Source organism: Colletotrichum siamense (assembly GCF_013390195.1).
Source record: "Colletotrichum siamense strain Cg363 chromosome Unknown KSG_Cg363_contig03, whole genome shotgun sequence".
NCBI lineage: Eukaryota > Fungi > Ascomycota > Sordariomycetes > Glomerellales > Glomerellaceae > Colletotrichum > Colletotrichum siamense.
In genome coordinates this window covers 6,922,081-6,944,469 of record NW_023501016.1, presented here as the reverse complement: position 1 = coordinate 6,944,469, position 22,389 = coordinate 6,922,081, and the positions used below count along the sequence as shown (strand labels likewise).

At 31.0% G+C, this 22,389-nt stretch overlaps 3 protein-coding genes across 3 annotated transcripts; 2 read left to right on the top strand and 1 right to left on the bottom strand.

Moving 5' to 3' along the window:
• Positions 1-2,703: 2,703 nt before the first annotated feature.
• On the bottom strand, positions 2,704-4,737 carry moxY-6 (FAD-binding monooxygenase moxY; the record flags this gene model as incomplete). The annotated part of the gene is made up of 5 exons (XM_036637686.1): positions 2,704-3,162; positions 3,216-4,255; positions 4,322-4,385; positions 4,445-4,549; positions 4,603-4,737. 5 exons carry the CDS (start codon positions 4,735-4,737, stop codon positions 2,704-2,706), a joined length of 1,803 nt encoding a protein of 600 aa, XP_036497475.1.
• Positions 4,738-5,670: 933 nt separating this feature from the next.
• CGCS363_v005836 (Pantothenate transporter liz1) lies at positions 5,671-6,132 on the top strand (the record flags this gene model as incomplete). Its single annotated transcript, XM_036637685.1, has 3 exons — positions 5,671-5,907; positions 5,969-6,026; positions 6,128-6,132. The coding sequence occupies 3 exons, from the start codon at positions 5,671-5,673 to the stop codon at positions 6,130-6,132; spliced, it is 300 nt and encodes a 99-aa protein (XP_036497474.1).
• A 2,330-nt stretch (positions 6,133-8,462) lies between these two features.
• dmoA-3 (Dimethyl-sulfide monooxygenase) lies at positions 8,463-9,811 on the top strand (the record flags this gene model as incomplete). Its single annotated transcript, XM_036637684.1, has 7 exons — positions 8,463-8,620; positions 8,675-8,787; positions 8,843-8,931; positions 8,984-9,118; positions 9,178-9,290; positions 9,351-9,724; positions 9,804-9,811. The coding sequence occupies 7 exons, from the start codon at positions 8,463-8,465 to the stop codon at positions 9,809-9,811; spliced, it is 990 nt and encodes a 329-aa protein (XP_036497473.1).
• Positions 9,812-22,389: the final 12,578 nt, after the last annotated feature.

Below are 22,389 nucleotides of genomic sequence, written 5' to 3'. Positions count from 1 at the left end.
CTCAAATGACTTGCAATGAGTAAATGAGCTGAAACGGCCATGGTTTGAGACAGTGAGAATAGAGCGGTGCAATTCTACTCAAAGATAGGTTTCGAAAGCCTCTTTGGTAATTGATCCACAGTTAGTTAGTTTGTTGGGTTAGTATCGTGAAGTCAATTGTGAATTGAAAAGCTGCGATAGAACTTTGACTGATGCTATCAGATGTAAATATTGAAGTAAGTTTGTTATTCACATTTTACACTTCAAGGTGTTCATGAACATATACATATATATGTTCCTTGGTAGATCTCGAAGGCTGTGACTGAAATATGCATGATATCTTAGACACGACCTCACACGAGCCAACCAGCTTCTTGGAAAAGGCAGCCTCGCGCATATGACACGATATCGACGACACCCAATCAGGGGCGGCATTGAGCTCTTGGCCGAGCAATAAATAGCCACATGACTGCGGGGTAGCATAGGCTCTCTTACTTCAGTTTCTGAATCATGCCTCATCGTTTCTAGGCTGCAATCCAAGTTTAAATGCAACTCGATTCTGAACCTATAACCAAGCCATGTCTTTAGGCCCGCTCCAGTCAGACCCAAGCTTTGCACAACAGGGCTCCGTGGACTGGGTCGCACTCTCGAACACCACCGTCCAAACATCGATGGCAGTTTTGGCATGACTCTCTCGTGCCGGTCTGGAGCCGCTGACTGCAGTGGTATGTCAAGGAATCTTTTCCCTGATTCCTATCGGCATTAGGGGGGAAAAGGCTATCCATGATGCTTTACTAAAGACTAAAGCCTACAGCACCTTCGGAGATGTTCTTTGGTTCGGGATTGGGGTCAGACACATTCTTCGCGAGTTGCCAAAAACATCTGAAGGTGCCTCCAGTGTCGCAATTGCTGCAGCGCTGGCGGAAGGCTTCTCGGTTGACTTTGGGGCAGCAGTGCTTTTTGACCTTGCCAAGTTAACAGGCAGCCCTGCTGAACTTACACCGTCTTTTTCACAATGGCGGGTGTATTCGGAGATTTGCTCACGCATCCTTACCGCAACTGGGTTTGGTGTCAGGGTGAACCAGCTCGTCAAGGTTCTAGGGTTTGCCAAAGGCTTTGGCCCCCGTGACCGTTGGCCTGTTGGCAGGGAGTTTGAGGATGAGGCAAACGACGCAAGGAAAATCGCAGGATTCCTCCTTACAATCGGATCAATCAAGCGGGGAGAAACCCAAGCAGTTGAAATATCCGGTGGGTTCTCCTGCCTTTGGGCATACGCTCTGTGCGACATGATTTTCGGAATATGGGCAGAGATTTTCGACAGACAACAAGACGGCCTTGGGATGGTTGCACAGAACTATGACCAAGGCAAGAACTCCTATCAAGTTCGTTTCATGGTCGATGGACCTGAGTCTTTCAAAGGGATGTTGCAAACCAAGTCGACATATTCATTGCAATACGGCGTCCCGGCCAAACACCTCAATGGCCGTGATATTGGCTGCAAGCTTCGAGTTTCTGCAAGCGAGATTATATCAAGCATCTTTGGTGATGAAATCATCGGGGCCCTTCAGAAGGAAGCTCATCTATTAGCTGAGGTCTTTGGTCGATATGTATTGCTCAAATACTACACATCTTCCCCTCAACTTTCAATGTATCTGAGCAAACACGATTCTCCACAAGATCTCCTGGATCATCTCATTACTGCAATGCCAGAGCTTGGGTTTTCCATCGACCTCACAGCAGAAGTCATCCAAAGGGAGCAAGAGAGATATCAGGTACCCCAAACGAGCCGTGGGGCCTACCCGTCAAGTGGCATCCATGAAGCACTGCACAACATCCCGGTTGAAATTAAAAGAATCTGGCTTGCTTCCATTCGACTGGCATATGCGCTTTCAAACGTCATATTAGATGAGCCATTGCACCCAACGAGAATTGGATTACGTCGCTTCTTTCAAAATAGGGACCGAGACTTCCGATACCTGATCACCGGTTACACCCGCGCTGACAATGAGACTGAACAGTAAGTCGATCCGGAATGGACTGCTGTGGACTACATCGGCTTGTTTTCTGGGTGGACGTCCGAAGAGATATGGAAGGTTCCTTCAAAAGAGAAGAAGATACTTTCAGGCACCTTTCAAAACCTAGCGACAAGTAGAGAGGGTATCTACTGCTACTATCAATACTTGGCAGACCCCTTTCAATCTTATCAAGATGCGAAGAAAGTTCACATAGGACGTGGCACTGTATCTGTCGGTCGCAGCCATCACGTTTATCGGGATATTTGGTCTCCGGATCGGAGCGACATGATGCCGTTCTATGACAACCTATTCTGTGGTGTTCCAGTAGCCACTAGCGCAAGACTTATGGTCGATGAAAGCATTGCGGGCGTTAAAGTATGGTACGAGCAATGGGGTGAGACTCACATCGAATATGTGGAGGCTTCTCATACAGATGAGGTTGATAGCAGGCAAGCAGTAAGCCTTGGCGAGGCCTTGGAGAATGGCTGGCTGGGATTCAAGGGAGCTTAGAGGGGCCCATACGGCACCGTTGGCGATTCGGTGAGCTCACTCAAAGACGAGACATTGGAAAAGTGGAAGAGTGTCTTTATGGCACCATAGGTAAGGATGCACAAATGCCTTAAGGTCTTCCTCGTCGCCGGTCCCCACAGCGGGTGCGAATTCGGTGCTAACCGGGCGAGCATCCAAGGGAGACATCGCTGAGATAAGGCTACGTGTTCCAAGCTTCATGTAGTGTCGCAATATCAATCTTTCCAATCTCCCTTAAATAGCCTGTAATATCCTCCTCATCTCTCCTCACTTCTCTGGCTGTCAGCCCGTTGCCGAAGTACTCGAACCGACTCTTATCAGCCCCAGGCCTCCGGACGAAGTGGAAGTCCTCCCATCTGGGGTCGCGAAGAATGTCGGCGCGGTGATGGAATGTTCCCGGCCACGCGATAAGCACGTGAGTCGCGCCGGCTCCCTGCTTGAACCAGCTGTTGCATTTGTCAGTCGTCACCTTGTTGTCGAAGTAGCCGTTGACTATGTCGTTGAACTCCCGTGCAGCTTCCTCACGTGGATTGAGGGACGCATAGCTCTGAGTTTGAACCTTGCGGATGCACTTTGCGATGTAGGTGGCTGCGATCTCAATCTGCAGTGGTACAGTTCCGCCGCGAGCGTTGCCTTGGGCCTAGAGGTAACATCAGCCCGGGATTTCTTTCATCGTTCTTATGCTGACCGTACCTGAAGAACTGTGAAATAGTTTGGGAATCCTGGTGCCATGATGCCCAGGTACGTCTCTGGATACCCAATTTTGCCATCTGGTGCCCACTTCTCGCGCAGATCGATGCCATCATTCCCGACCAGGGGAAATGCCGCAGAATAGGTCGTATCGAACCCCGTTGCTGCTATGATCACGTCGACCTCTCGTCGCTTGCCATCAGCTGTAATGATGCCTGTTTCATCTACAGACACAATTGCATCTGTCACATAATCAACCTTCTCCGACTGTAGTCCCTCTAGATACCCTGGTGCGGGGGTTAATCGTTTGCATCCCGGGGCATAGTCAGGGAGGACTCTCAGGAGCCAGTCTTCGTCTCCGTTGAGCCGCTCCTTCATGCATTTGATGATTTTCTCCCGAAGCTCGGCATTCTCTTTGCTTCCGATAACATCTGCCGCAAAACGATTATGAAACTTCGTCTCGAAAGCTCTGCGATGCTCAAGGTAGTAAGCTGGATCTTCTTGAAAGCGTTGTATCTCCTCATCAGTGTACTTTGGACCTCCAGGAGCATCTGCCGTTGCCTCATGAAGGTTTCCAGTGAAGGTTGGAGTAACCCACGTTTTGGTGCGAACATAATGGTCGATATGAGAAACTTCAGGGAGGATATTTGGCAAGATCTGCTGACCGGAGGCACCGTTTCCAATCACAGCCACCCTCTTTCCTGCAACTTTGAAACTTTCAGGCCACCGTGCAGTATGGATGACCTTTCCTCGGAAGATGTTTTGAAGTCCATGAATATTGGGGAACTTTGGGTTGCTGATGCGACCTTGCGCGTTTACGAGAAACTCCGCTGTGTTGACGAACACATCCCCGTTTCTCAAGTCGCGAATCTCAACGGCCCACTGAGATGCTTCTGAAAGCCAAGTCGCCTTGACAATCTCGTGTTCGAGGTGGACCGAATCGTCTAAGCCGTGCTTGCTTATAACCTGCTCGTAATATGCCTGGATCTCCGCGCCTTTGGGGTAGTATTCAGACCAATTTGTGTTCGGTTCGCAGCTCAGTTCTGCGGTATCAAGTTAACTGACTGGAGACGATTTGAGGAGAGTCAAATGCGAAAGAGGAAACTCACGATAGGCATGAGAAGGCACATCGCACCGAACTCCCGGATACACGTTCGCAGCCCATGTTCCTCCCTGGGTCTAGAGTTAGAAGGGAGCTCGGAAGTCATCAGTCATGGATGGGATAGCCTCACCACTCTGCTTTGTCGCTCGTAGACTTCGATGGTCGAATTCTTCACCTTATGGGACAAGAGAACGGCAGACGCTATGCCTCCAATGCCAGCCCCGACAATGATGATCTACCTCGAATCAGCAACGGCAGTATAGATGTTCGAACGCCACGTAATTTAACTTTAACAGAACGAAAAGGCTCCCAAGGTCTGTTCTTTGGGAAATATTTGGCACTGTTTCTTGACGGCTCGTTATCACCGTTGACTGACGGGCTCGCCTGCTCTTCCGTGTCACTGGGTATCTCCATCCGTGCCATGGTCCGCATCAAGAGAGATGTTTGTTGTGTCGTATGAGAAAACACGTTTACTCTCGAGACTTTTTGCCACTCAATTTCTGTACTGCCATAAGTATCTTAGGTAGAGTAGGGCTGTGGTTCTGACCGAAACGCGTCATCTATCCAAGACCCGTAATTGACAGTCGTCGCTGGAGATAACTTGACCGCGGGAAACACGATAAGCTTGTAGATGGACTTACGAGCAATCGATAAACAAATTTACAACCAGTCTTGGACGCATTCTATTCGCGCTAGTAGCATCGGCACCAAGTTATGGTGATCATAAGGTATTATCCAAAGAGCGACACCCATTGCGACATACCGGCTCCACATCACACAAGACAAGACAAGAGGTTCAGATAAGGTGTGAACCAGCAAGGATGGTGACACAATTTGGAAAACTGTCCGTATTAACCCCCGTTGGCTTGCTTTGCTGAAGATTTATCACTGGTCAGAGGCAACAATTTTAACATGGGTGTGATCGCGTCAACGGCGTGGCCCCCACGTGCTCAGCCGTTGATACCCGGAAATAACGGTTATCATATCTTGGCCTCAGACACAACGTTGCTGAAGATCCAGAAGCTCTCTTGGGTAATCGTTACGGGCAAGAGATAACATCCCATTGCGCCATTCTGGGTGTTCTTCACGCAACAGAATGCGATTGCGGTATCGGAATTCTTGCGAGAATCCTGATTGGGCCTTTTGGGTTCGGCAGGAGCGTGTGCTTTTTGCCAGGTCCTCAGGAAGGGTTCAATGATCAAGTACTGAGGATCAAATAACCAAGTCTCCAAATCGATCAGTAGCTGAGCATTTAGCCCACGCAAGACCCAAACATTACCAATACTCTTTCATTAGTTTGTTCTCAAAAGGTTTGTTCTCGGAAAAGTGTTACGTTGTATTCTAATTCCTGGAGCCATGGCAGAGAAACAGAGCTATGGTGTTGACATAGCCGCAAAATACCGGCTAGAGAACGCACGCGACGAGGACCGACAAGAAGATACGGATGATCCTCCGGAGGAACACCGACCGAACCGAAACTTCAGCAAAAAGTCATTTTTTGCCTGGTTCGACAGAAACGATGGACCCTTGGAGCGAAAAGTGATACTGAAGCTTGACTTTTTCATTCTGACATATGCTTTCGTGGGCTTCTGGGTATGCAGTTGATTGTCAAGTGATTTGTCTGGGTTGGGTTTCTTGCTAATCATAACAACAGATTTTATACATCGATAGAGGAATCCTGACCAATGCGTACATCAGTGGCATGCGAGAAGGTAAGCGATATTCATTATATTGAAAAATCAAGATGACTCAACACTAGGCAAGATCTCGAGCTCTTGGGCAATGAATTGGTGCAATTGGGGTCCATCTTCAGCGTAGGGTACTGTGTGTATGTTGCTTTCATTTCCTTTTACAAATGTCTCCTATGCAGGCTCCTGATCGGGATTACAGATCTATGATACCAGCAACGCTCCTGGTCACCAAGTATCCTGCTCAATATGTAATTACGACTTCGATGACGATTTGGGGGGTATTTACATTGTTGTGCTACCGTGCAAACAGTTTCGCAGAGCTGGCAGGCTATCGCTTCTTAGTTGGTCTTCTTGAAGGTGTGTTGCGAGGTGTCGCGGAAAATGATGACGGCTAATTTAACAAGGACCTTACTTCTGCTCGATACATTATGTTCTCGGAAGCTGGTGAGTCACACCTGCTACCAACCCCCAGACTCTTTCAGGGCGACCTTCTGAAACTTAGGCTACAGGTATCGAGGCGACGAGCTTATGCGCCGAGCTGGAATATTCTACGTGTCAAGCGGCGTCGGCACGATGACAACCGGCCTTCTTGCTTCCCGTATCTATCAATCCTTAGATGGCGCTATGGGCCTTCCGGGGTGGAGATGGATGTACATTGTTGCGTCGATCATGACTTTCCCGATTGCCGCATGGGGGGCAATTACCTTCCCAGGTACACCAAAAGATGGGAAAAGATGGTACTTCACAGACGAAGAGTTTGCCTTGGCGAAACAAAGAATGATTCTTGAAGGTCGATTCGATCCTGAGGGACTGAGCTTATCTTGGCTTTCCGTCAAAAGATTCCTCGGCAGATGGCACTTTTGGGTGCTCGTCCCTTAGAATGTGATGTGGCTGATGGGTTATGAGAGTATGGTCACAGGGAGCCCAACTTTGTGGCTGCGAAGCAACGAACAATATTCTGTGGCACAGGTCAACAACTTCACCGTGAGTCCCGAAACCCCCTGGCGTAAACTACCATTGCAACTCATTGATTTGTATCTCTAGGCAATCAGTCCAAGCATCGGGATCTTATTCATTCTCGGGTTCTCATGGACAATTGATAAGGGTGGGCAGAAAGCAATCGCTCCCTTGATTGGAGCCGTCAGCCTGCTTCATTTCATATCCAAATTTGCTTGGATAGTTTACGATCACACTTCATTTGGTTTCAAGTGGTTCGCGGTGGCAATTAGTTACATCGAGGTCTCCCTCTCTCCCATTAACTACAGTCTGGCGAATCTTGCTTGCGCCGGCGATGCTGAAGAACGAGCCTTTGTCGTCAGTTCCATGTTAGCAATCAGTACAGCCTTCGGAACATGGGTTCCTATCGTGGCGTTTCCAACGGTTGAAGCTCCTCGCTTTTTCAGGGGTTATATCATGGAGGCAGTCATGCAGGTGACATACTTTTCATGGACTTGTTTCGTGGTTTGGTACTCGGCGAGAGATCGGCATCGTCAACAGAACGCAGAGGACCCTACAAGTTATTCGTCTACATAGACGATGTTTCTGCGAGCCTAGAGGTCTAGATGGATCTCCTCAGAGCCACGACCAGCTTTTTCTGGTGTTAGTTGGCGGAGCCTTTGTATCCTCCCAATCGAAATCCACGCAAATGGACCAGATGCGCGTAGTAGCCCTGGAAGTAAAGCTTTATCAATTGCGCAAAAGCTCATCGCGTCCAATCACTATGTACGAAGTGACAAGACCTCCATACATTAGTCGAAGCATACGCTTTGACCTTTGCTGTTCGGCCGGAACAAAGACGACGACGACGACAGCGAGAATACGGGAAGTCCTCCCTCCGCATTGCGCAAGTATAATCTTTACAACATTTTCGCAAAATAGGCTGCTTGAATTCGTTCAAGACGTAATCAATCTCCATTTGCAACGATCACTTGGCCTTACGGGATAAGTTCCGTCATGACTCCGATGTCGCAATTCCGTTTCATCAGAATTCGTTGCCAGAATTGATGATCAGGTTACTCGTATGGCTTGTTTTGATGCACCTTAGGACGGCACATTCGTGCGGAGTGCATACAATTGCGTGCTAGATGCACTACAGCGAATCGGAGGGGTTTGGATTCACTTATCAATGGCGCAATTGAACAAAACATCCCACATCCAAAGGATCAATCACGCAAGCTTTTTCAATGCCAGCAGACGGGGCATTCTTGAAATCAGCACACATACTCGAAGATTAGTACAGGTTCTTCTTCTATCTCTAGGAGGTCTACGTCACCTCCAGTCGTTCGGTGCCAACGTCGTCCGCGACTCCTAATAGATCTCTTCCTTTTCACTTTCGCGAGATTTCGTTATATCCCAAGTACAAGAGCAGCAATTTTGATTCCTTCAAAATTGTAGTCAACTCATTGCTGAATAAGCTTATTGACAGTTACTTCAACCCATCAGCTTCACCGAGACATAATGGCGCCGGACACCCCTCTCCACCCAGCAGAAGCCACGTCAATCGATCTTCTCAAGGGCAAGATTGATGGGGAGCGAAGATACGGATATTACGTAAACGGAAAACAGAAGAGAATCCTTTTAAACGCGTTTGATATGAACGGCGTTGGACATATCAGGTACGCGGATGGTTGAGTGGTCTGTCAATTGGTTATACTCACTAGTACTGAAAGCATAGGACAGTGGCAGAACCCAGAAGACAAGAGCTCACACAAAAATCGCTTGCCCTACTGGATCGAGTTAGCGCAGCTCCTTGAGAAGGGCAAGTTCAACGCTTTATTCTTAGGTATGTCAAAATTCCATGTGCTTCCTTAAGCCGGGTAGCTCATCTGTGAAAGCAGACAACTTCGGAAGCCACGATGTGTACCAGAAGAGCCATGCCCCTGCCATTAGATCGGGAACCCAATGGCCACTTTATGATCCATTCGTGGTAAGTTACGTCTCAACTCGGAGCCTCTCAACCATCAACTGACGCAGAAAAGGCCATCTCGGCTATGGCTGCTGTCACCAAGAGCCTCGCTTTCGGCGTCACAGCATGCACCACTTTTGAGCCCCCGTTCATTCTGGCCAAAAGATTTTCGACCTTGGATCATGTCACTGAAGGCAGAATTGCGTGGGTAAGGTTGTCTCAAAGCACAAGCCACTTTTGACATAATCATTGACAGAGAACACGCAGAACATTGTCACCTCCTGGAGTGACAATGCTACCCGAGCTATGGGCCTGGAAAAGCTTCCGGAACATGACCTTCGTTATGAGATGGCGGATGAGTATTTAAGCCTAGTTTATAAGTAAGTAAACGTGCTCACGGTCATGTGCAGATATTGTTTGCCAGCTAACATGATAATTAGACTCTGGGAGGGGTCATGGGCAGATGATGCTGTGGTCAAAGACTCCAAAACATCTACGTTTACTGATCCTTCTAAAGTCAAGAAGATCGTGCACCAAGGACGGTTTTTCAAATCCGAGAGTGCTCATCAGGTCGATCCCAGTCCTCAGAGAACCCCTCTTCTTTTCCAAGCTGGCATGTCGCCAGCTAGGTCAGCATTTGCTGCAAAGCACGCAGAGTGCATATTCATCGGCGGCCCCAACCCGGCATTTCTTGCGGGCAAGATCAAGAAGACCCAAGACCTCGCCGCTGCACAGGGCCGAGATCCATACGACATCAAATTCTTCATTCAGTTTACCCTAAATCTTTCTTCCCTTCTAACTTTTCTTCTTCGCAGTTTGCCGCCTAGAGGCGCACCTTATTAACTACTATATAACTCTCATAGAGAAATATTTAAGGGCTAAGATAGCTTAAGCTTTATAGAGAAACCTCTTATTATAACTTATAAATAAAGATAATAGCTAAATAACCTACTTAGGCGTTAAGTAGCTAAGATAAGATATTTATACTATAAAATTATAAGAACTATAGGGATTTACTTAATATAGAAGAACTATATATTATAACCTATTATGCATAGATAATAGTTAACTAACCTACTTAGGTATTAAGCAGCTAAGATAAGATATTTATACTACTAGATTATAAAAATAGTAGAGACTTACTTAGGGATAGAAGAACTATAGTATAAGTTATATAATAATAAGATAACGATTATATTAGATTAATATAATCTAATATAACTTAGGAGCTAAATAATTATTTTAGATTAGAATAATTTAGAACGACCTAAAGTATAAAGGAATATATTTAGAATTAGATTTATATATAGTATAACTTTAAGCTTAGTTTATAGTTAGACTTCTATAGTTTTTTAATAATTAACTTAATATTTATCTTTAAGATATTTTTAGTTTATCTTTATTATAAATAACTTATTAAGTTTAAAACTAATTACTTTAGTCTCTAAAGATCTAATTTACTATAGTTTATAACCTTTAACTTAGATTATAACTTAGTATACTATTAGAATATATTAATCTTTAGCTTCTATTAGTAGACCTTATTATTAGAAAACTAACTATAATATTTTAATTACTCTTATTTAGTAAGTTAACTATTAATTCCTACTAATAGTAATAAATAATAATATCTTCTTATATTTTTATTAAGTTACTTATTTTTAGATTTTTATCTACTTCTAAAAAGTAAACTACTTAGAACTTAGTTTAGGAACTAAGAGATTAGAAAATAAAGGATAACTTAGATAGTAAAGATAATATTAAAGAACTTAAATACTAACTTAATAAAACTAATAATAACTTTAAAATAATATATAAAATATTTAATTAGAATACTATAATCTTTAGTAAACTCTAAGAATAAGCTTATAAGAATTAAGATTTAGAAAAAGAAGTTACTACTTTTTAAGCTACTACTAATATTATTTTAGCTTTAATTAAAAGATAGGAATAACTTAAGCTTAATTTCCTTACTATTTTTAATAAGATTTTAGGATAACTTAAAAAATATTTAGTTTAGATATAAACTTATTAAACTTTCTATATAAATTCTTTTTAGAATAAAACTAAATAAGTAATATATATAGTTATTTTCTTTAAAAAATAAACTTTAGCTTAATTTAAACCTTTTTAATAGGAATAGCTTAATAACTTTATTAAGAAATATAGCTAAGAAGTTAAGAATATCTTCTTTAGTTTTATAAGATATATTAAAACTTTTTAATTACTCTTCTTAGAACTAAATAAGAAAAAATAAACTAAGTATAACTTAGTTTATTTTAGATAAATTAAATCTACTTCTCTCTATATAGCTAAGTTTTAAAGAATTACTTTTTAACTTAATATAACTAATAAGAGTAAAATCTTTACTTTCTATTAAGAACTTAAGGATAATATTAAAGATAAAATAACTAAAGTTAATAAACCTCTTAGTTTTAAAAACTATATTAAATATATTATTAAGATTAATAACTAACTTTTTAAATACTATAAAGAAAAAAGAGAAAAAAAACTAAACTTTAATATAAGATATAAGTATTAATAGTAACCTTAATATAAGTTTAATAACTAGTAGAATAATAATAGACTATATAATAACTAGAATAATACTTACTAAAATACTATTTATAGATAATATAATAGACTTATAAACCTTAGTATAATAACTAAACTTAATAATAAGAAACTTTAAAACTTTAAGTATTATAATTATAATAGATAAAGATATATTACTAAAAATTATAAATAACTTAAGAAGTTCCCTTAAAAACTAATAGTAGAATAACTTTAATAAGTTAATATAATTATAAAAGCTTTATATATATCTTAGTTATAAACTAAATATTATAATAATAAATATTAAATTTATTTTAAAGATAAGGAAATATTAGGATATTATTTAAAGAATAATAACTTTAGATAATCTAAATATAATATAACTATCCTTAATACTTACCTTAAAACCTTAGCTATAATATATTTTAGTAATAATAGAATTATTAAGGAACTAGCTAAACTACTTAATAAAAAGCTATAAATCTAATAATTAAAGCTAGTTACTTTATATATAACCTCTTAATAACTCTATTATAAAGAATAATAAATCTAGAAAGAAATAGAAATAATTTAATAAGAGGATACTAAATAGATATAACTATACTAATAAGAAGAGTTAGAAGAAAAACTAGAATATTAATATAACTTATTAATAAAATAATAACTCTTTAGTATAATTAGTAACTAAACTTTTAGAGAAAGTAAAAATTTACTTTATAACTTAAATAAACCTTATAATATTACTTAATAATATACTTAAGTAGAGATTACTTATAGTTTTACTTTTAGTATAAATAATTTTAGCTTTAGAGAAGAATTTAATAACTAAGAAAATAAAATTAAATAACTCTTAAAATACTAAGAAATTAATATACTTTAAAATAAATAATAGTACTATTTCTATAGTACTTTAGTAAACTAATAAGACTAAGATTATACTTCTTAGTTATATATAGAAAATTATCCTACTTTATAAAGTAACTATTAATAATATTAAACCCTCTTTTAGTTTTAATACTTCTATAATAAGTATAAAAAATATATAAGAGATAAGTATAACTATTAATTCTATTTTAGAAAACTTAATAATAAACCTATTAAGAATATCTATACTATATATATTATAATTAGATAGATTATAATAGCTTTTAATAGAAGGATTACTATTTTTTAATTAAGTTTATAGTTCCCTATAAGATATTAATATAATAATAGTATAAAATAGGATAAATATTAGTATAATAAATATTAAGTTTACTACTAAAATAAAGCTTATATATAGAGAATTATAAAAAATAGACTAAGACCTCTATAAGTTAGAATCTATAAGAATAGCTTCACTAAAGTAGTATAGAAAAGAAAATAAATTACTTATTTAAAATAATTAGAGTAGTTAAAAAACTAAACTTACTTATTAATAATAGATTATAATAAGTAATAGGGAAAAGATCTATCTATTAAATATTATAAAAATATAAGAAGAATTTAAAACTTAAAATTACTTTTAATAAATAAATAATATTTATATTAATTAATAGTAAAGCTAAAGTAAATTTTATTACTTTTTAAGCTATTAATAAGCTAAAAGTATAATAGGGAAGAAAAGAATAACTATACTTCTTATATATAGTAAAAGGAGAAGAATTTAAGTATAAAGGAGGTATTATCTATAATAAGATTATACTTCTTAAGATAAGTTATTTAGATTAAAAAGAAAGAATCTAATTTAATATTACTAATATAAAGATATATAATATAGTACTAGGATTACTTTAGCTATAAATAAATAACTTATAGATAGATTAGAGTAAAGGTTAACTTTAGTAGGATTATAATAGTTTAGTTACTAAGTAGCTTTATAGAAAGTAGGCTTTAAATAAACTAATATAGTAAGAAATAGCAAAATAATATATTTATTACCTTAAGGCAAAAAGAACTATAATTTAATAAAATCTATAGCCTTAATCCTATAGAAATAGAAGCTTTAGATAAATACTTTAAAGAAAATCTTAAGAAAAGATATATTAAACCCTTAATATTACTAATAAGAAGCTTAATCCTATTTATACTAAAGAAAAATAGAAAATTATAACTATATATTAATTATTATATACTTAATAAAATAATAGTTAAGAATTACTATTTACTACTACTTATTAATAAAATAAAGAAACTCCTCTATAAAACTAATTAGTTTATAGCTTTTAATTTTAAAAAGACTTATAACTTAATTAGAATAAAATAAGGAGAAGAATAGAAGATAGCTTTTAGGACCTAAAAAGAATATTTTAAATACCTTATTATACCCTTTAGTTTTATTAATACCCCTATAATATTCTAAAATATAATTAATTTAGTTTTATATAAATATATTAATATTTATATAGTTATCTACTTAGATAATATCTTTATATTCTTATTAATATTAGAGAAATATAAAGAAGATATTTATTATATCTTATAAACTTTTTAAGAAGCTAAGTTTTTAATAGAACTTAAGAAAAGTAAATTCTATACTTAGAAAATAGAATATTTTAGATTTATTATTACTTCTAGAGAAGTTTAAATATTAGAAAATAAGATTAAAGCTATTAAAAAATAACTAGAACTTAAGAACTTTAAAGAGTTTAAAGATTCCTAAGTTTTATTAACTTTTACTAAAAATTTATTAAGAGCTATAATAAGATTAATATAACCTTTATTAACTTTAGCTATAAAAATACCTCTTTTATATAAGAGGAACTTTAATAAATAGCTTTTTAAAAAATTAAAGACTTTATTAATAGTAAATTAATTTTAATAATATTAAACTTTATTAAGTAGTTTAAAGTAAAACTAAACTTTTTAGATTATACTTTTAGAGTATAATTATTATAATAAAACTTAAAAAAAAGGTTATACTTATATACTTTTTTCTCTTAGAAACTCTATAAACTTAAACTTAACTATTAAATCTATAATAAAGAACTTATAGTAATTATTAAAGTTTTTAAAGAATAGAGATTTAAGTTCTTAAGAACTATATATAAAGTACTTATATATTCTAATTATAAGAACCTTTTATATTTTACTATATCTAAAGTATTTAATAAATAATAGATTTAATAGTTAGAATTCCTATCTAAATTTAACTTTTAGATTATTTATTATAAAAGATTAGAGAATAATAGAGCTAATACTCTTAGCTAATAATTAAACTATAATATCTTAATACTTAAAAAAACCTAAGTAATTCTTAAAGAAAATAGTAATAGAGACTTAGTATTAGCTATTAAACTCTTAATAATAGCTAGATAATTTAGTATTAGTTTATTTAGTAAACTAGATAATAAAGTAATTATAGAGTTCTATACTTAATTTATATATAGTTACTAAGGAATTATAAAAACCTAAAAATAACTATAATAGTAATATAGAGAAAAGGTTATTAGAGAATATATAGTAAAAGTAATTAAGGATTATAAAGTTTACTTTAAAAGTAAATCTACTTAATATTAACTTTATAGTATACTATAATTTTTACTTATATTATAAACTACTTAGTAATCTATATTACTTAACTTTATTATTAAGTTATTAAAGTCTTAAGAACTTCTTATAAGAGTATACTTTAATAGTATTCTTATTATTATAGACTAACTTATAAAATATACTTACTTTATCTTATATAAAGAATTAAGTAATACTAAAGAATATATTTATATATTTCTTAAATATATTATTATTAATTATAGAATACTTAAAGAAATTATATTAAATAGAGATAAGATATTTACTTCTAAATTTTAAAAGTTAATTATATTATAACTTAGTATTAAGTAAGTAATATCTACTATATTTTACTTATAAATTAATAGATAAATAGAATAAATTAACTAAATCCTTAAAATATATCTCTATATTTATATTAATTATAACTAAGATAATTAGGTTATATTATTACTAATAGCTTAGTTTATTTATAATAATATAATTAGAGAAAGTATTAAAGAATTCTCTTTCTATCTTAACTATAAATTTAAACTTACTACTTATAGAGAACTATAATTAAACTTAATAGTAATTAAAGCTATTACTTCTATATAATAAATTAAAAATATCTAAGAAAATATATATAAAGAACTTAAATTTATATAATAAAGGATAATAAAATTTAGTAATAAATAAAGGATTAAGGGACTAACTTTAAAAGAGGGAGATAATACTTACTTTATATAGCGAAATATTAAAATAAAATAACTAAATAATAAACTTAACTATAAAAAACTTAAACTTTTTAAAATTTTATAAGTAATTTTACTAATTAACTATAAACTTAGACTCTTAGAAATTATAAAGTATTACTTAGTATTTTATATCTTACTTCTTAAACTAATATTATATAGATTATAAATAAATAATATTATTATTATAGAAGATAATAAACTAGAATATAAAGTTAAATAAATTATTAATTATTTTAAAGAACTAAAAAGATATTAATATTTTATTAAATAGAAAGGATATAGATATAAAGATAATATATAAGAACTAGCTAACAATATTATTAATATAATAAAAGAACTTATAATCTACTAATAATAATATTAAGAATAAGAAATTATATTAATACTTATTATACTAATTTAAAAGAATACTAAATATAAATAAATTAAATATTTATATTACTTTACTAAACTACTTACTAAAGTAAATTAATTATAGTAAAAAAGACTATTTATTTACTTAAGAACACCTAAAGTTAGTTAAGAAACCTTAAAAGAACTTATATTTAGAGAGATACCTAAATTAACTACTTTAATATTTAGGGAAAATTAATCTAATTTATTCTAAGTACTTTATAGTAATAAATTCTCTATTACTTAGGACTTTTAAATTTCTAGAGTATACTTTATAACCTCTTATTTATTTATAAACTATATTCTTTAATAAATTAGATTTAAACTATACTTCTTTAAGAACTTTTTCTATTTCTAAAAATAAAATAAATAACTTAAAGTAGTAGTAAGCTAAGTTTATAGTACTTCTAATACCTCTTTAGCTTCTTCTTCTTCTTACTCTATTTTTTTTTTTTTATTAAAATAATAATTTATTATTTTAATAAATTAGTAATATTAGGAAAAATTAAAGTGCTAAGGTACTTATAAGTATTTATTATATTATTATTATTATAGTTTAAGAAACCTTACTTTATATACTTACTATAATACTTTAAGTTAGTAAGTATTATAAGCTACACTTATTATTAATATCTAAGTAATGCTATAAACTTAGGAGAATTCTACTCTTAGTAACTACGTTTACTTAACTACCGCTTTATACTTATTTTTCTTCTATATAAGGGGCTTCTTAGAACCCTCCCCTCTTTAGCTTAGATTCTTATAATTAAAGTACTCCTAAGTTAAATAAACTAAAAGCTAGCTTTTTATATATTTAAGCTTAATTTAAACACTTATTTTACTAATTATATAGAGTAATAAATAGTAAATAGAAAATAAAGCTAATTAAGCTAGAAGTAGCTAGCTTAGAACTAATATTAGTAAATAAAGAGGTATTTAAAGTGATCTATATAGCTATTAATAAGCTTAATAATTAACTTAATAACCTAATAATCTTATAATAGATTAATAATAAACTAGCTATAGATCTAATATAAATAATAGTAGTTAATAATATATTAATATTAGTAATACTAAACTTTATAGTAACTTTATTAATATTACTACTACTATTATTATTACTCTTTAAATTAGATATTACTTAAGAAATAAGTAGTATTTAATACTTAAAGCTCCTCTTTAACTTTCTTAAGTTTAGGGGAAGTTATAATAAGTATATTATATAGGTATAATAGATATATAATAAGATTAAGATAGATTAAGCTTTCTATTTAAGTAACTAAGAAGTATAATATCTTATTAACTTTTACTTAGAACTTAGAGTATAGTTAGTAGTTATAGCTTTCTATAGCTTAAAAAGTAGTAATAGCTTATTTAAGTTAAGCACTTTTTTAGTATATTTAGATTATATTTATAGTAACCTAAATATAGAAAATAAGGTTTTTAGAAGATTATTAGAGCTTAAGATAAAATATAATAAAGTTTTTGCTTTATTTTTTTCTTATTTTAAATATATTATTATAGAGGTAAGTAGTATGATTTAGTTAGATAGTATTTAGATTAATTACTTATATAGAGTATTATTATATAAGCTTTTTAATTACTTAGTTAATTATTTAACCTCCTATAAGTATACTAAGTATATAAGCTTTATATAAAATATTATATAGAAATTAAAGGGATTATATTACGTTTATAACGTTTTATACTAACTTAAGACTTTTAGAATAAAGTTATTACTTCTAAAAGTAAATATAGATAGAGATATTAAGATAATAGGTTTAGTATATACTTTATATAAAAAAATAAATAAAAACCTTAATAAGGAAATATATTATTATTTTAAGTATAATTAAGTTAGCTACTTATAGAAAAACTACTAAAAAACTAAGAAGTTAAGGAATAGCTTTAGAGTAGTAAAAGCTATTAAGAAAATAATATATTTAGACTTAAAAGAAACTAAAAAAGAAAAAGATATTTCTAACTTAGGAAATAAATAACCTTAGTATAAAATTAAATATTAAAGATAATAGAAGAAGAGTAAGCTAGTTAGAAATAGTTTTAGTTAGAATATAGTATAAATAAGCTTTCTATAATATTAGTAATTAGAGTTAATAAAAGTATTCTTATTAATACTTTAATAGATTATAGTTATAATATTTATATAATAGTAAACTATTAGTATACTTACTACTTTTATTTACTATATATTAACTATTAAGTATAGTAATTATAAAGTTTTATTAATAATTTAGCTTAAATTATTATAAAAAGAGTAGCTATATTATATTTTGAAATTAGAGGTTATATATAGTAACTTTTTATTTATATAATAAGAAGGTTAGATATTAACCTCTTTTTAAGGAAATTATAAATAAAATAAAATAATATTATTTATAATATAATAGAAAAGTATATATTTTATAAGAAAGTAGAAGTTATAGTTACCTTATAAGGATAAGAAGAGCCCTAAAAAGTAAGGGAAATCTAAAAAGTTTACTAGTTAAATACTACTTTATTTATAGTAATTTACTAAAAAGTTAGTAAGAATAAGTTATCTAAAGTAGTAATAAAGATATAAACTATAAGTTTAAAAGATATTAAGAAAGTACTTAAAATAAAGAAATTAGAAGATTATTCTAAAAAATTACTATAATATATTTATAAAGAATTTATAGAGCTTTTTAAAGCTATTAAATTATATCTCTTACTTCTAAGTTACTTTAGTATAGATTATAAAATCTATTTTAATTATAATACTTTTAGCTAAGAGGTATTTTTATTTTAAAGCTCCCTCTATAATATATTAAGGGAAGAGTTATTAATATTTAAAAAGATACTTACTAACCTACTTAATAAGGAGTTTATTTAAGCTAATAAGTTACTTATAAGCATATTAGTCTTTTTTATATTAGCAGTCTAGTTAACCTATATAAGTGGGTATTATAGTTCACTCTATACTTTTTTTCATAGTATTAAAACCTAATAGCAGTACTTTAACCTATACTTAATCTTAATAAAGTAAATAAATAAATCTTAGTATAACTAGTTATTAATACTTAGCTTAATATATCCTTAGTAAAAGAGTATAGGTAAGTAGGTAGTAGAGCAGTAAAATATACTAATAAGAGCGTTATTTATAATACTATTATTTATAAGTATATTATTTATAATATAGCTAGAGCTTAGTAATAGCTTAAACTTATACTTAAGGGTGTAAACTTAATAGTATAACTCTTTATATAGCTAAAAAGGTTCTTATAGCTATAGTATAAGAACTTAACTATTTAAATAAAACTTTAAGCTTATTCTTTATATCCTCCTATATATATAATAACTATAATATCTTTCCTCCTTATTATAACTACGTATAAGCTAAGTAAAGCTATACTAAATAACTTAATCTATAAGATTAAAATTAATAAAATTAAGAGCTCTAAGTATAATAACTTTATCTATATTAATAAGAAGACTCTACTTAAATTCACTTAGAAGTACCTACTTAAAATAGCTAATAAGTATAAGATATTAAAGTTATATAGTTTTAAAGTTAATATAGAGATAGTTAAGGCTATTAATAATAATTCTAATACTTATAACTACTTTATAGACTTCCTTAAGATAGCTAAAGTAGCCTAAAAGCTTAATAAGTTAGGAAGAGTGAATCTAATAGTAAGAGTATAGCTAATAGTAGTAAGGCTATTAAGATTATATAATAGGGCGGAAGATATTATCTATTATAGCGTAGATATCTAAATAATAGAGGAGATTTTAATAGAAGATAGGTATAGATTAAATATAGCGTGAGAGATAGAGGAGACTAATAGAGATAGAGGTAGCTAGAGGAAGATAGTTAACTTAGCTTATTATAATAGTTAAAGTCTAATAGAGGAGCATAGAAGTGAAGATAATATCTAAGTCTGAACTACTTATAGTTATATAACCTAAAGGTTATTAGTAGAAGGTGAGGGGACTAGTCTAGCTTTTATAGTTAATACTAGTTAAATTTCATAATATAAGGCTAGCAGCCCTTAGTCTTTTTTATTTAAAAACTAAGTAAGGGATTATAGTTCTATTATAATTATAGAATATTAAATATAATTATAAAATAAGACTATTATTTTCTATTTTTAATCTAAAAAACTTTCTAGAGAGTTAATATAGTGAAGTAGTATACTAAACTAAATATTATAGTAGCTTTTTATAAGATTTATATAATAGAAAGGTATTAAGAGAAAACTACTTTTTATATATAATATAAGCTTTTTAAGTAGTTAGTCTACTTATTTAAGCTAAGTAAAGCTTTAGTAATATTTTAATAGTATATTAATAATATGCTCTAGAAGTTTCTTAATAACTTTATAATAATATATATTAATAATATATTAGTTTATAGTAGTAGCTCTTAAGTAGACTATAAGTAGAAGGTTTATAAAGTTTTTTAAGTACTTAAAGAAGTTAGCTTTAACTTTAACTTAGTAAAGTATAAGTTCTCTATAAAAATAGTAAAATATATAGAGTTTATTTTTAAAATAAGAGAAAGTATTACTTATAATATAGAGGAAATATAAGTAATTATTAAATAAGAAGTACTTATTTCTATAAAAAGGTTATAAAGTTTCCTTAAATTTATTAATTATTACTAAATCTTTATATTAAAGTATTTAGAGGTTATTAAGCTTCTTACCCTCTTTATAAAAAAGGAGTTTTATTTATTTAGAGTAAAAAATAAAAAGATATATTCTAAATACTTAAACGCTATTTTTAGATTATATTAATATTATACTATTTTAACTTATAAGCTTTAATAACTATTAAGATAAACTACTTAAGGTTTATACTAAGAGGAGTATTAATTTAAGAAGATTTATAGGGGTAATAATATTTTATTACTTTTTACTTATAGAAGCTGATTTTAGCTTAATATAACTACTTAATTTATAATAAGGAGCTATTAGTAGTAATTATATACTTAAGTGTATAGGATATAAAGTTAAGAAGCTACTTTAGATTTAAGGTTTTAATTAATTATAAAAGTTTTAAATATTTTATATAAAAGTAATATTTAATAGAATACTAAAGTTATTAAGTAGAATAGCTTTTAAGATATAACTTCTTCTTAAAATACTAATTAGGTTACTTTATAGCTATATTTAATATATTTTTATATTATAAATAAAATACTTTAAAAAGTTAAGAGGATAAATAAGAAAAAAGAAAAATAATATAAATAATTTCTAACTTTATTTTAAGAAAAGTATATAGATTAATATTTATAAAAGCCTCTAAAATATTAATATTTAAGGACTTAGCTTTTTAGTATACTTAGAATAAAGTATAAATAAGTAATAATTAATATTAAGGAGCTTACTCTATAGTAAAAAGGGGGGATTAAAGTTTTCTCTCTTAGTTAAGCTTAGAATTATAAATTACTAAGTATAATATAGATATTCTTAATTAATTAATATTTAGGGATTAAATTTAAGTATTAGGATTAATAAATAAAAACTACTTATAAAATACTTTCTAAATATAGTTAATCTAGAAGTACTATAACTTAGTAATAATAAGTTATTTTAGCTAAAATAATATATTAACTATCTTAGCTTAATAATATTTCTAGCTAAGGTAGTTTATAGCTATTTATTATTTTATAAGGAATTATAATAGTTATAGCTAGAGAATAATATAGTAATAAGTAAAATATAAACTTTTTTAGCTATTACTAGTAATAAAATAGCTATATTATAACCTTATTATAAATTTTATAATAAATCTCTTATATAGTAAAAATAAGATCTAAATATCTTTAAGTAATAGTTAATAAATTTTTAAAGATAATAATACTAAAAAGGATAATATTAATAGATATAGAAGTATATATAGAATATTTTATAAACTATTATTATTAGTTTTATAGTATATTAAAGTTAATTATTAGTAATAGAAGTAGTAACTAAATAAGTTAGTTCTAATAATAATTTTATATACTTATTAAGATTAAATAATATTTAAGTACTACTTTTTACTTATAAATAGATAGAGTAATTAAATATTTTAATTAAGAGATCTAAGTAGTTTTATAAATAATAATTAACTTTACTTAAGATAACTAAGAAGTTTACTTACTATCTATTTAATTAGTAATTAATAGTTATAATATAGTTATAATAAGAGTAAGCTTATTCTTTTTTATTTATAAGTATTATATTAACTTAATATTAGTAATTTAGCTTATATTAAAGCTAGTAAACTTATATAAGTTAGCTATTAATAAGTTTATTAGTAAACTAAGGTTAATTAT